Source organism: Melanerpes formicivorus, unplaced genomic scaffold (assembly GCF_026170545.1).
Source record: "Melanerpes formicivorus ecotype bairdi unplaced genomic scaffold, bMelFor1.0.p_v2 SCAF_5, whole genome shotgun sequence".
NCBI lineage: Eukaryota > Metazoa > Chordata > Aves > Piciformes > Picidae > Melanerpes > Melanerpes formicivorus.
The window spans coordinates 13,841,236-13,855,925 of NW_027142357.1; the positions used below are offsets into that span (position 1 = coordinate 13,841,236).

Below are 14,690 nucleotides of genomic sequence, written 5' to 3' on the forward strand. Positions count from 1 at the left end.
CTTTCTTTTTGCTCAGCTTAAAGGAACCCTTTTCTGAGCTTTATGGTGATAAGGGGGAAAAGTACTATCACTGTTGAGTACTTCAAGCCTTTTTATTGTGCCTCACCAGACAGGCCACACAGGAGTTTGCATGTGCATGTTCTTTCCCTGTCCCCATTCAGCTGTCAGCCTGCTCTCATCTTCCTACACCTCTCATCACATCGAAGGTTTACCTGGCTCTCAGGGTTTCCATTACCCACCATACCACAGCTGTTACGATGTAGCAGTCTTCCACCATCCAGCTTTCTGCTGTCATCCACTGCCACCAGCAAAGCAACATTACCCCAGGATAGGAAATTACTGGGAATTACTCCCTCCCTGAGCCCTAACACCACTGGCAGCAGCACTGGTGGTTGGGCATGTAGTCCTCCCTCACCCAGGAGCGAAGCAGCATCCCAGCCTGTCTACATTTCACAGAAAGGCATTTTTCAGCTGCTCTCCTTTCCTGCCTGCTGGTGCCCTGCTGGTTTCCATGGTATTCGTCATTGTGTAGGGGGTGGCAATTTCAGCGTCCTGGCAGCTTTCCAGGCTGCCTCTCCTTTAAACCCTGTACAGTTTCAAGCTTATATGTTTTTTTTTTTTTCCTTATTTTTCCTTCATCCTACAGAGCTGCTGTGTGCTTTTAAGCAGCTAAGCTATTCCATCGTTTGCTTATCTCACAGGCACAGTGTGAGGTTGTGCCCTTCCTCACTGGCAAGTTGCTTTCAGATCCTCTGATGAAAGGTTTGCTATAAAGGCAAAGAATGATCATAGCCAGGCAAATGCTCTGATTTCCAGGGGATGGTACAGAGCATCCTAAAACAAAAACAGTAAGTCCCAACAATGAGAAACTGATTCTTGGAGCTGAACTTAAATGAGACATCATCCCTGTTTGCTTCCATCCTGTTGCATAAGGGCTCCTTCCATGTTTTCAGCTAGCCTCTGAGAGCTGCTGTGGCCTTGCAGGAGGTTGGTGGCTACTGGAGCACTATCTGTGGGTGTGTGCTCCCAGCCCAGCTACACATTTGTAATAGATTTTCTGATGTTTTTCTGCATTACTTTCTTGTTAAAGATAAAGTCTAATTCTTGACAATTCTGTTTTGTTTTGCTTCAAAAACAAAGCAAACCAGGGCTTTGCTCTAAGCAACAATTGGAGCAAGCTGAGCATACAGCTGGTCTCAGTTTCATGCAGACTTTCATAATAGTCTTTAGTCATAATAGTCTCATTTTTTGGAAGCGAGTCATTGCTGCTCTTTGAGCTGAATGAACTCTGATCAGGCTTGGACCTCTATGCATCAGGGTGAAAAAATACCTCTCATCTGAGCTGCAGGAGGCCAGAGGAGTGAAAGAGGGAGGGTGCTATGTTTCGATATGCACAAAGCAGCCTCTGTTCCATTTGATTTGGGAAGGGTGATTAAACAGTGACCTTCTCAGCTAAAGATGGCAGGTCTGTTATCTGTCTTTGGCTGTTTTGAATTTTTTTCAGACTCTTGTTTCATCTGAGGGTAAGATACATTTGCCAACACAAGCAGATTGAAAGACTCTGTTGTTGAGATGGGGTTAGCAGCCCCAAGTTCAAGGAAGATGTTTTTTTGGTGTGCTAAGGGGAAAGGGGCTGTGAACTGAAACACGTATTAACTGTTTGTATCTGCAGAAACCGTAGGAGAAGATAAAACAGTAGCAACAGCTGTCCCTAGAATTGTTTGTGCACATGCTTGGCTCCAAAGCTTTCTGCCCAGCTGGCTGGAGGTCACTGCAAGTGCTGATAAGTATTTGCCAAACACCAAGAAGATGGGACAAGGTCAGAAGTTCTTCTGGTAGCAAAGAAGAACGTGTTTAGCAAACATAGCTATCTCTGAATTGGGATGAGAGATTTCATCAACAGAACATGAAAGGAAGGTCTAAACACTAGCAGAGGACAGGAGCAATCTGCTTTACAGCTTTTGGCTAAGCTGAGAGGAACATGGGACTTAACCTGTTTCCTTCTGAGCCAAGAATTACCTGCCAGCCTGCCCCAGGGACCCGCTAGTGTGGCCAGGCACTGAGAAACTCTTGGGCCTTATGTAGCTGCATCTGACCATGGCAACGTTGTGGTGCCTGGCCACAGTAGCCTTATGTCCCCCACAGATGTTGCTGCCACCTCCCTGTCCCATTTTTGTGTCTGTATCTATTGGTGCCAGGCCAAAGAAGCAGGGCAGCTGTGGGTTGGAGAGAATTGAAGCCCAGCTCTGCCTCTGCAACAGTTTTAAGTGCCTGAACTTGGTTATCCAAACTTGGAGGCATTTGAAGCAGGGTTTTGTGATTGGCAGACCTTTGCTGGGCAGACAGGGAGCTCTGGCCCAGTGTGGCACTGTTCAAGGGGGACGCCTAAAGTCTGTGAGGGGTTGCAGGCACTCATGTCTTTTTCTAGGGTGGCTGAGAGCAGTGTATGCCCATGACTTGCCCAGGGTCCACATGCATGGATGTGACCCTGGGTGGAAAGATGAGGGAGAGCTGAGGACTAGTTTCCCACAGTTCAAGCATCAGCCCAGGCTGCTTCCTCAGGAGGTAGAGGTGGGCCCAAAATCATGGCAAGGGAGCTATGGAAATGCCTGTGAAGGATGAAGGCTTTGAGGGATGGCAGGCTGGGGAATCAGGGAAAGGAGGAGAGGATGGGGTCTGCCTTGAGGGAGAAAGGGGGTTCATGGGACACTGGAATGAGGATTGTGTGTTGGCCAGAGGGAGTTGGGGGAGTGACTGATAGGGTTGCCAGAAGGTCACATCTGTGTGCTGGCTTTGGGAATGAACAGCTTCTTTCTCCATCCAACACTCTGTTGCATGTGCTAATCTTTAACCTTTCCAAGCACACAGCTGCAGTGATAACCTCATATCCCAGGTGTCTGAAAAAATAAAGGTGTCCACCATTGCTACCCTGACTTAACACACTTTGCTTTACAGGCCCAGGTGGGAGATCTCCTGTGGGAGGACTTCTGGGCAGGCAGACCAGCACCTTCTTGTTAAGGCAAAATTGTGGGGTGTTGACCTGTTCTCCACAGCCATGGGATTCCTATATTGCTGATGGGAGGACTGTGGGAAATAGCTGCTTCCCAATAAAATGATAACATACAGGGAGGTTTAGTCAGAGATATTAAAGGTTTGAGCTTAGCATCCCCCTTTTTGGTATATCAGTAAATGCAAATTCCAACTTGTTTAACCCTCTCCTGCAACATTTTTTCCCCTCCTTTCCCTCCTCACTTCCCCTCTCTCCTGCACACAACTTTGCTCCTCTTTCTGTTCAACATTTAGTTTGTGGTCCATGCTTCTGTCTGCCCTCAGTACACACTCCTTGCACCATTCTGCTGCCACTGGGGATGTAAGAGCTTCAGTCAAATTACAGGGGCAGAGGTAAAGGGGTGTGTGCAGTTTTTCCTTTTGCTAAATGCCAGCTCTCTGAAGTTGAGGTGATGGTTAAAAGGAAATGAGGACAAAAGTGAAACTGAAAGAAAATGCTACAGAGGGGAACCCCTGCTCAGACACTGGTTTTAAGGAACTCAGTGAGGGGCAAGGGAAAGGAATGGAGGGGAAAAGCAAGATGCAAATGGGAGGGGGTGAAGAAAAATTCCTTCAAGCTTATGAAATGTAAAGTACCTTGTGCATTTCTTTCTTTGAGATTGTCTTTCCTGCTTTTGATGAGCTTTCATCTGTAGAAAACCTACGCTTTTGAAATGAAGGGCAGCTTTTCCTTTAGAAGTCTCTGCCCACTTGTCCCTCCATACTTATTTATGCCTATGCCATTTAATCAGAAATTGTAAGCAGAGGTAGAGGCTTCCTGGAGTCTGAGGGCTGTCTGTGTCACCTAAGCATTTCACAGTCTGTTCTGGGATCCGGAGATGGCCTTGGGATTCCTGTTTCTCATTTCTGACCCAAAACTTTTTAGGCCTCTGCAATTTCAAATGGTCATTGATACTGTGGGGTGAAGGGAATGATTGTGCCCCCAATGCACGCCCGAGCAATTCAGGCCTGGTGCCAGTGGCTGGAGTTGGTGGTCTAGCCTGTATCACTTCAACAAGAGGATTCCTGATGGATGTTTTGGGGGAGCAGTTAGTTGAGTTTGTTTCCAAATCGATCTGTCAGAGAGAGGTAAGGAGGCTGTATAGTGAGGGAACATTCTTCAACAACAAAAATAAATTTTAAAATCCATCAGGCAACAGATGGGTCATGTTACAGGCAGCAGCATAGGGATAAAGATCTGTTTGATACAGTAAAAGGTAACAATTTTACTTTCTTCAGGTGATGTTCCTTGAGCTGGCTGCATGCAGCAGAGGAATGCTGAGCAGATACGTTCAGAGCAGCACCTTTGCAAGCAGTGGCTCGGAGAGCGGTCAACCCTCTACCATCATGCTTACAGTGACAGCAAGCCTGGAGTAAAAGATGCCTCATTTCAAACTCTCTGTTTTGACTGGGTTTTGTCTTTACAAGAGAAGACAAAACCTGAAGAAGTTCTGCTGTTGGGTTCATATTGGATGCATCCTTTCTCATTGCGAAGGGGAACAGCTACAAGAAGCTTGAGTAAAAGCTGTTCCTTCAATGATGCTGAGGGCTCCTTGAAGAGGAAATAGGAAGAGGCCAAGGAGCCAGGTAACAGCAAAGACTGAGGGCTGCACTGCAGCTGCTGAAAAATGTGAAGAGAAGGGGACATGTGCCCTGTTATGCCAAATAACTGCCCAAAACAGCAGCCTCAGAGGAGAATTACAGTTGCAAAGGATCTTCCAAAGAAAGGATGAAAAAAGGCAGGGAACAAATACAACCCAGGCTGTGCCCTCATCCTCATCACCCATCCAGGCCTGGCAGGTAGCAATGAAGATGTCAGTGCCACTGGCTACTCCAGCAAATGGAATAACAACAAGGCTTCACACCTCCAAGGCCTAGTGTCGTGCAGTGGCAAATGGTGCCACCACTCTGGCTGTTTGGGGAGTTGTTACATGCATGGCTGGTTTGCCATTGAAATTCATAATTTAAAATAAGTAATTACTGCATTTAGTAGATACTGCTTCTTTCCTTTAGGTGAACATCTGATGCTTGTCAAGTTGGTATGAAGTTCAAGGATGGCCAGCAATGAACAAACACAGAGGCTGCTTCTTCCATAGCTCTGCCATACCAAGCTCAGTGCAGGTCCACCAAGGCTTTATCAGAGGCTTTTACTTTGTTCTCAAAGGGCATTTTTATTAGCTTTCTGCTAAAAATATTGAGCTGATTGGAGAAATAATTTTACATCTGATCATCTGTGAAAAATTAGATAATGAAAAGGTAGTTTTTGAAAACCTGGCTTGCACTGCCAGCTACTGTGTATAGCGAGTGATTATAAAACCCCAAACAACAATATTCAAAACCAGAAGGAAAAAGGAGGGTAACAGTAAGAGGAAAGCCCATGGGAGATTTCATGATCTCTGTTCCCAGACACCTGTCATGAGTGTGAGAAGGTTCAGATCGCTCTCAGGAATGAAACCCTGCCGGTCTGTGGCAATGACATACCCCTCTGCTATGGACCAGAAGATGATACTGACACAACTCATTGTATTTCTGCTTCTGAGTAAGTCTGTTGTTGGATTTGATGAATAAGTGATGTTTTGAACTGATAAACACTGTGCAGCAAACTTCCCATTTCATGGTGTGATGAACAAGTCAAGGGTTTCAGGCAAGCTGTAAAAAGGCCTTTAACATACTATTTCAGATTTAATTCAAGTGGGAGGCACTCCTCAGAGCTAGCTTGAAAGTTTCTGTCACTTCCACCCCCAAAATGGAGATAAGGTTTCCATAGACTCAGCAGTGTTATCTCTAAAGCAAGACAGTGACTGCTACATTGTTGGTAGTTTATCACAGGGAAATAGTGTGTGCTATGAAATGTAAAAACGCCTATGAACTTTTCCACTGCTAATCTGTTTAGATACAAATTATTCCTTTTGCATGTTTACCCCACAGTGTGTGTCTTACTCTTCCTTCTGCTTCCTGAGTACCAAAGTCTTGCCTGCCCATGCATACCTGCTTATGTTTGCAGGCAGGACCCTTGCATCTTTAACATGCAATTATGGACTTCCCATAGGAAACCACTTGCTATACCAAAACCAGGGAGTGTGAGACCAGCATAAAATAAGCTTAATATCAAAATATATATTTTCTAGGGACTGCCACAAAGTAATGCAATTAATTTTTGCATTGAAGTCTCCCATCAAAAGATAAACAAAGCTGCCACAAAACTTCTCTTCTAGTATAGCATGATGATGTCAAAACTGTCAAGAACTTGTTGCAGAGTATGGTTGGCCTCACAGTAGGTTATACAGCAACATGGTAGAGTTCTAAAAACCCAGGTTTGAAAACACTCATTCATTTCTACTTGACAACGTTGGTTTTTTTTTCAAAGGCTTGACTGTTGGTGCTCTTTTCTGAGCCTCAGAGAAAGAAAACTGAAGCCTTAACAGGCCTCAGCCAGGCTTTTAGGAGTCTATAGGCCAAAAGTAATGTCTGGCACAGATTATTTAACTAGACTGAAAGGGAAACTAATTCCCCCTGAGGCAGGGAATTTGATTTACTATTTCCTTAGGGCTGTAGGTAGAATTGTGAACATGAGAGCCTGATCTGGTATGTGATGCCACAGGAGGAATTGCCAGTCTTGCATCTTGGCAGGACAGACTGATAGTCACGGATAGTGCTTTTCCTGCCTGTCAGAAAGAACAAAGGAGTCAAAGGACTTTTTTCCCCAGAGGACTTTTCCAGGGCTTCAGTCACAGTTTGGTGTCTCTGTCCTTGGTGTCTCTGTTTTTGAAGGTGAAGCTAAGCCTTTGAAAAGGAGCAGAAACCAAGAATAATTCAGACAAGGTGAGAGTGATGCTATTAGGTTGTGGGAAAGCTCTGTACGGCAAGATGCCTTTCCCTCTTCCTAATGAAACATGTCCATGATGAAGAAAAGTACTTCTGGATCCAGATTGCTTCTGAAGTCCCAAGAAGATTAAGCGTTTTGCCTTCTCATATCATGTGCCCACTTCCCTGTAACTATGAACTTCCCACAGCCCCTCTTGTTACCCTGACCTGTAACTCCAAGGGGTCGTAGGGGGTGTATTAATGCCTCTGTGCAACACCCTGACTGAACACTGATGGGAACATCCACATGAAAGAAGTAACTGAATACTTATGAGGGTAATGACGTCAGTGTGTGGTTACTTGTTTGGCTGCACTGGCTGAAGCTTTAGATGCTAATTCAGCAGACTGTAGACACCATTGTCTTCAGTTTGTGCTGGCTGCAATTCAGGATGTTAATAATAATCTAGTGAGCTATATGTAGCTTGGATCATGGCTATCATAAACCACTTCTCTCTCCACATACTGTTATAGGAGATGAGATCAGGCAGATGATCTTGCTGACACTTCCCTTATTTAGCAAGGAGTGGCAGGCATTTGCAGTGGAGACCTGTACCCAGTCCGTTATTTGTTACACTATTACTTAAGATCCAGAATGGGTGTAGTTATTTGTAGAACAGCAATCACAATGTCCACAGACTTTTCTAACATATGCTTGTGCATCAAAGTCAGTGCTAGAGGGATGTTTTGTTTTTTAAATTAGGAACAAAATACCCCCTAAAAGCTAAGCACTGGGCCATCTTATTATCCTCTTTCCTCAACATGACAGCATTGAGAGAATACTCTGGCCAAGCTGAGGGGCAGCCAAATATAATTCATGGCTTGTTTTAAACTGATTTGTTGATTTCATGAAAGGCCCTGTCAAAAAGAATAGTCCCTTGAGTCCTAACAATGATAACAGTTACGTCAATGATGAAAAACTCTTGGATAACAGTAAGCCTACCCTGTGAAATCTTTAAAGTGCCTGAACACTCCTACATCTGTGTGGAGAAACAGGAGTTGGATCCTCCTTGGCCCTGCCAGCTCCAGAGAAACTGAAGTCCAGCAACTCCAGCTCTGCAGCCTGGCATCAGAATGAGGCCAGGGGCCCTTTACAGCCCTCACATTATGCTGGACTAGGAAGGACCCAGCCCTTGAAGAGAAGTTTTTTTGCAAAATTCAAAATGAATCAGGGAAGGAGGGAAAAGTCTTGCAAACTACTGGGATTGCAAGTTTGGGAGATTAGTCCAAGGGCCTTACACAAGCTCAGGCAAAGTAGATCAACAGCCTCATGGCCTTCACACAAGTGTGTTCTTGATCAGGGTCTGGAGTTTTGTGAAACTGAGAGGATATAATGGTATTAAAAATAGTGTCTTATTCTTTCTAAGAAAACACAGAACAAAAGTCCAATCCATTTTGTGGAGATAAAAAAAGAAAATTAAGTACTTTAAGACACAATATCTGTTTGGTACAATTTTTTTTTTTTAGAGAAGTCCTGAGTATTAATTAATGAGCTGAAACTAGAACCACTAAAACAAGGGAGACCTCTGTCATTTACATCAGGCTGAGCACATTTTGATACCCATCCTCAGTCATGACAGGAGTTTCCTTTTACCACCTGAACAGTGCAAGTGCAGTGCAAGTCACACAGTCAACTTCTGTGAACAAAGCAGATCTCACTTCTTTCATTGGTAGGTACATCTGGGCAGAAGGTATGGTGCATAGTTTGGTGTATTTGTTGAACCAGAAAATAACATTGGAGTTTGGCCCCACAAAAAATACAGTTGTTGAATTGTTTTTTTTCTCTCTTGGAGATGAAACTATTCTGTTTATAGTTGGGGGTATGTGTGTGTTCTTTAGTTTTGCTTTTTTTTCTTCTAAAGGTTATTTCTTGATAGCTCACATTCTACAAATAACAGGAAGGAGAGTGGTTAACATCTGGTTGCAGTTCTAGAAAGTGGCAACACAAACTACAATCGAGGATTCTGTATTTTGTTGTCTCTCATCAGTCTCTCTGTTACATCTGCATGTACTGGAAGATACTGCTACAAACTTTTAAAACACTTTTATAATTGTCAGTTGCAAATACTCGGCTTGACCTCAGGAATCACAGAATGCATTGCTTTGTAAGGGACCTCTAGAGGTCATCTAGTCCAACTCCATCCTGCAGTCAGCAGGGACATCCCCAACTAGATCATGTTGCTCAGTCTTGTCAACCCAGACCTTGAATGTCTCCAGGCATGGGCCCTCCACCTCCCTGGGCAACCTGTTCCAGTGTGATACTAAAGAACTTCTTCATACTGTCCAGTTTAAGTCCACCCTTCTCTAGTTTAAAACCATTGTCCTTTGTCCTATTGCTACATGCCTTGTAAAGAGTTCCCCTTAAGCTTTCTTGTAGGCCCCCTTCAGGCACTGGGAGACCACTGTAAATGTCTCCTGGAAGCCGCCTTTTCTCCACATTGGACAACCCCAACACTCTCAACTTGTTTTCACAGGTGCTCCAGCCTTCTGATCTTTTTTGTGGCCCTCCTCTGCATCCTCTCCACCAAGTTCATGTCCTTCTTGTGTTGAAAGCCCCAGAGCTGGATACAATACTCCAGGTGAGGTCTCACCAGAGCAGAGTGGCAGAATCACCTGTCTTGACCTGCTGGCCATGCTTCTTTGGTGCAGCCATTAACCACTTCCCTCTGGATGTGACCATTCAACCAATTCCTTTTCTGCCAAACATTCCACTCATCAAATCCTCATCTCTCCACACTAGAGTGAAGGATGTTGTTGGGGGCTTTGTCAAAGGGAAATTATGTTTCTGGACAGAGCACCCCAATGAATTTATTTTAATGGTTCCCTTGATAATACAAAACCCAGATTACAGCTATCTCACCTGTACAGCTCGTGAAGAAGAATAGATGTACAGAGAAACCTTTTATTATTGTTAAAATCATAACTCTGATTTGTAACTGTATCATTTATGTAGTAGCATCTAGTATTTTGAGGTGTGGATTTTTGAACTTGTATTCCTTGTACCCCATGCTTGAAACCAGTGAACAAATGTAGGCACAGGGAAGCATTTTCCATAATCAACCCTTTGGACAACCCTGGATATCATAGCATCACAGTATAACTAAGGTTGGAAGAGACCTCAAGGATCATCGAGTCCAACCTATAAACACAGACCCCATGACTAGACCATGGCACCAAGTGCCACGTCCAATCCCCTCTTGAACGCCTCCAGGGACGGTGACTCAACCACCTCCCTGGGCAGCACATTCCAGCTTGGTGAAGAACTTTCTCCTCACCTCGAGTCTAAACCTCCCCTGGCGCAGCTTGAGACTGTGCCCCCTTGTTCTGGTGCTGGTTGCCTGGGAGAAGAGACCAACCCCTTCCCGGCTACAATCACCTTTCAGATAGTTGTAGAGGGCAATGAGGTCACCCCTGAGCCTCCTCTTCTCCAGGCTAAACAATCCCAGCTCCCTCAGCCTCTCCTCATAGGGCTTGTGCTCAAGGCCTCTCCCCACCCTTGTTGCCCTTCTCTGGACACGTTCAAGTGTCTTGATGTCCTTCTTAAACTGAGGGGCCCAGAACTAGACACAGTACTCAAGTATGAACGTGCCTTCCGTATGCAGAATGTTTTCAACAACCTGTTCCTACAGTACACTCAGAGCCTTGCTAGGCCAAAACATCAGACACTGCATTCCAGTCACAGTTCCCCCGTCACTGCTGATTTCAAGTATTTCTTTGGTTCTTTGCAACAGAGCAAAAGGTTAAAGCACACAAACAGTTCTGGAAGTTGTCTTTACCTTTGTTTTGAAATCACAAAATCTCTTTAAGAGGCAGATTATGGTGTTCCTTGGGAGAGTTAGGTAGCTGAAGCCGCATGCGGAGGGCGGACTTGCCCGGGCTCCTTAGGGAGAACGGAGTAGGTAGTAACAGCAAAGTTTGTAGTGCAGCCCAGCAGAGGCTTGAAGAATTGAACAAGGCAGAAGCTCTGGAGTTTTTGAAAAGAATGCCATGGAGTCCACAGCTGATGCAATCTCAGAGACTGCAAAAGACTTTTTGTTAAACATGTTTTTGGGTTTTGTTGTTGTTGTGATTCTTGGGCTCACGTTTCCCTGACGACAGGCTCTCAGACGCTTTTCCTGCAGTCTGCCAGGGAGCGGCCGCTTGCCCCCCGCGGCCCTTCCGGGAAGGTCTGTCGGAGCCTTCACTCGGGCCTATCTCACAAAGCCACCCATTGCTGCCAGCTCCCGTGCCTTCTGCTTTGCCAGCGCAAACAGAGGCCCAACGACCACCAGCGCCGCCCCACACACCATCGCACCCTCGCACAACATGGCGGGGCGGCCTGCCCTGGCAACCCCCCGCGCGCCGGCACCGCCCCGCCCCCTGCCCGAGTGGGCTTCTCTCTACCTGCCCGGAGGCCCGCCTCTATGGTCAGGGGCGCGGCGGCAGGGGCGGGGTGGCGCCAGGCTACGCCGCCGACGGAGGCCGCGGGGCGTGGCCGGGCCGGCGGAGGGGGGCGTAGCGCGGCGGGCCGGGCGCCCAGACTGGCAGTTGGAGATTCCCCTTTGTGTCTGGAGCCGGGAGAGGCGCTGGTGCTGTAGGGCTGGGCGGGAGGGGGCGCGAGCCGCGGCGGACCGGCGGCCCTCGCCCGCAGCCGGTGGTGTGCAAGGGAAAGAGGCGGAGCGGTGTAGAGCTGCGGAGAAGGCGCTAGCAGCGCGGAGAGGCTGAGCCGTTCCCTGGTGGCGACCGGAGACCTGAGGAAGGAGGCCAGGCCAAGCGGGGGCTGTTGTCGCTGTGGAAAGTTAGGGAGGAAGGCGGAGGAGGGGGAGCCCCTTTCCCCCAGTGTGGGGAAGGGCCTCCGTCGAGCTCTCGCCCGCGGAGGGGAGCCGACTGCCCTCATAGCTGAAGCTGCCAGGAGGGGCCTCGCGTCCCGCCGCCCCGCACTCTGAGCTCCACCTTTGTCGGGGTGGCCTGGGGTGGTGTCGCTTCTGTAGTGGAAGGCGGGAGGCCGGGGGTGCGCGGTACAGCCCGCCCGGCGGGGGAGACAGATGGGCCAACATGCAGCCGCAGCCCTCGCCTTGAGAGCAGACGGGGTCGCGCCTCGCCGCGGTGGAACTGAAGGGATTGCTGCCACCTTCCTGGGCGCATGAGGCAGCGAGACGGGGCGGCGAGAAGACAGAGACCTTTAACGGGATGAAACGCGGCTCGTTATTAAGCCCATAGAGTTCGTTATCCGTGCCGCGGTCAGCCGGCGGGGCTGCTCTGACTGACTGCTGTAGACGCGGGGTCGCGTCTGGATATGTTTCCTTCTCAACCGGCCTGTTTCTTCGATATAGTGAAGCTGCGTGGGAAATAAGCTTGGTTCCTAGCTCAGTCGGGAGCGTGCCGCCGTTCCCCGGAGGGGGGGAGATGCCTCGGGGCTGGGAGGCAGAAGCAGGCGCTTCACTGGTGTCTGCGGAGCGCGGCCGGCTCTCGAGACATGAAGGCAGGCGGGTGTAATGGAGTAAGAGCGACGACGGTTCTTCTCATCTACCATTTGCCCTTCCAGACGGGATTGTAAACCGAGAAAGCTGAGGAAGGCTGTGCGAAAGAAGGAGGAAATTCCTCTCGTCGGTCCTCCTTTTTTTTTTTTTTTTTTTTCTTCCTCCCCTCCTCCTCCTGCCTCGATCCTTGGCTTCCCCAGGTATGACTGCCTCACTGCAGCACCTTGTGCTGGTGCTTTTGCTCTCCAGTGCCACCCTGCTGCTCAGCACTGCGGCTGGTAAGTAGCCAGTGGGTGTAACGAACTACTAGCCATTTTGGCTCAGGGAAAGGGGGTGGGGTCCACTGGTATTTGGGCACATCTGTGTCTTCTTAAAAAGTGGTGTGCGTCTGCTTCAGTGGTGAAGCTTGATAAAAGTTTTGAAATCCCGATACATTAAGCCTCTCGGAGAATAAAATCTGCTTTATTGTGTAAATGAGCTCGACCTGCATTCACGATTTATACTTTGCCTAGATCTACTTGTCTAATAATTTATTTCAATTTTGAAAAAATATATAATCTTTGTTTTGCATACCTCGCCCTTCGTAAGGTAATGCAGGAATTTTTAATATGTATTTTAATCGTCAGCAGAGCTGTGTCTGCTTTGCTGTGGGATCTTTGGGCACAGCCATTTTTAATTTTATCAGCATCAGTGCTTTTAGGGGCCTTAAACATGCGCTGCAGTTTTATAACAGTCTGACTGTAATGTATATTTATTTTCTTGGAGACGAGATCTGAAGCAGAAAAAAATAGCTATTTCTATTGTCAGTTGTGATTATAGCACAGTAATAACACTGTTCAGGAATACCAAAAGATCTTGAAGGGTACTTTTTTCTTTTTTTTTTCCCCTAACGAGAAGTTGGAAGCATGTTTAAGAGCATTCTTACTCATATGATAGAACACCGTAAACCTTTTTTAAATTCTGCTTGGAAGCTCTGTGTCAGGTACGGAGGATGTTTGGCCGTGATATTGGAAGAGAGATGTGTATTGTTCTGGCATCCTTTGGTTTTCTGTCATGGTGACAGATTAGCATGTTGGAGCCTTCTGAGTGTTACCCAGCTTTGTTAGGCACTAATTCTTGCAGTATTCATTTTTCAGCAGTTTTAGAAGACTCTGGTGTCTTTTTTATTGATCAAGATCCAATTGTGCTTGCTATTTTTTTAGTGTTATTTTGTAATCTGATGTGTATAATTCATAAATGTATCTTTGGAAGAAAAATGCTGTGTCTTGCTAAGATGACCCAACAAGCTGGTGGTAATTTTCATATTACATTTCAGTGAGGTCTTAAAATTGTGTTATTTGTTAAAGTTGAAGATACGTGCTGTCATTATTGGAAATTCCTGTAATTATGCATGTTTAGGCAGTTTCTTCATCACTGTGACTGAACAGTCCCTGATTTTTCTCGCTTCTGCTTTTTTAAGAGGTCTCTTTCAGGAAGATGTTTAAATTAAAAGATTGATGTTGCCTATATCATTCTGACCTTAAACTGCCATTATTTTACATTGATGCCTGCAGCGTCTCTTTGTGGTAGTTTCTGAGGAGTGAGTTTGTGTTTGGCTGGTTTTTTTTTCTCGTTGTTTTCTGAAGAAGGGACTTCTGAAGGTCACAAATCTTTGTATTAAAGCACATATGAATCAAGAACGCCCAGCACCTCAACTTTTCTTTCAGATATAATTTTTTTTATAGTGTAGGGTTTTTTTGTCTCCTTTGTAAAAACTTCAGTGGATTGGTATTTTCTCTGCACCGATGAAGAAGGGCTGCTGAAGGCGACTAAGTACAGATTTAAACCAGGCCAAGGGCTAGGCAGGTGCTGTACCAGCCCATTTGCACGGTTTTGCTAATTCACTCAAATCCAGACCTGGCAACAGCATTTCCAGTATTTCAGTTCTGAATGTGTCTCGTTAAAAGGGTATTAGTGATGCCTACTTTTTTTTGTCCATTTTGTGAATTGGAACCTATTTTCCCATTATTATTTATTTCTTAATTGTGACATTTTAACAATCCACATTTTAAAAAACCTTTGTCATAATCTTCTGTAAAACTGATTTAGACATTTGAGCTTGAGTTAATGTAATTGTTGATTTTAGCTTTACACTGCTTTTCAGTAAAAAAAAAGTCTATACATGGGGAAGCTACACTGATGTGTAATTCTGCCCTTTTATGTTCATGAAAGAGCCAACACTCTTTCTTCTTTTCCCCTCCCCCAAAGCATGAACTGTATGCTCCCATCAGAGTGAAAAGGCTGCCTTTACAGCTTTGAAAACCCCTATTAATTCTTACTTTT

The 14,690-nt window shown here is 46.1% G+C and overlaps 1 protein-coding gene across 4 annotated transcripts in view; it reads left to right on the forward strand.

Annotated features, from left to right (window-relative positions):
- Positions 1 to 11,383: 11,383 nt before the first annotated feature.
- Positions 11,384 to 14,690, forward strand: part of BMPR2 (bone morphogenetic protein receptor type 2) — a 109,434-nt gene continuing 106,127 nt past the window's right edge. For all 4 annotated transcript variants that reach the window (XM_068138309.1, XM_068138310.1, XM_068138311.1 and 1 more), the window contains exon 1: positions 11,384 to 12,646. In XM_068138309.1, coding sequence (XP_067994410.1) covers positions 12,571 to 12,646 — 76 coding nt within the window. In that variant the 5' untranslated portion in view covers positions 11,384 to 12,570. The remainder of the gene's footprint in view (positions 12,647 to 14,690) is intronic.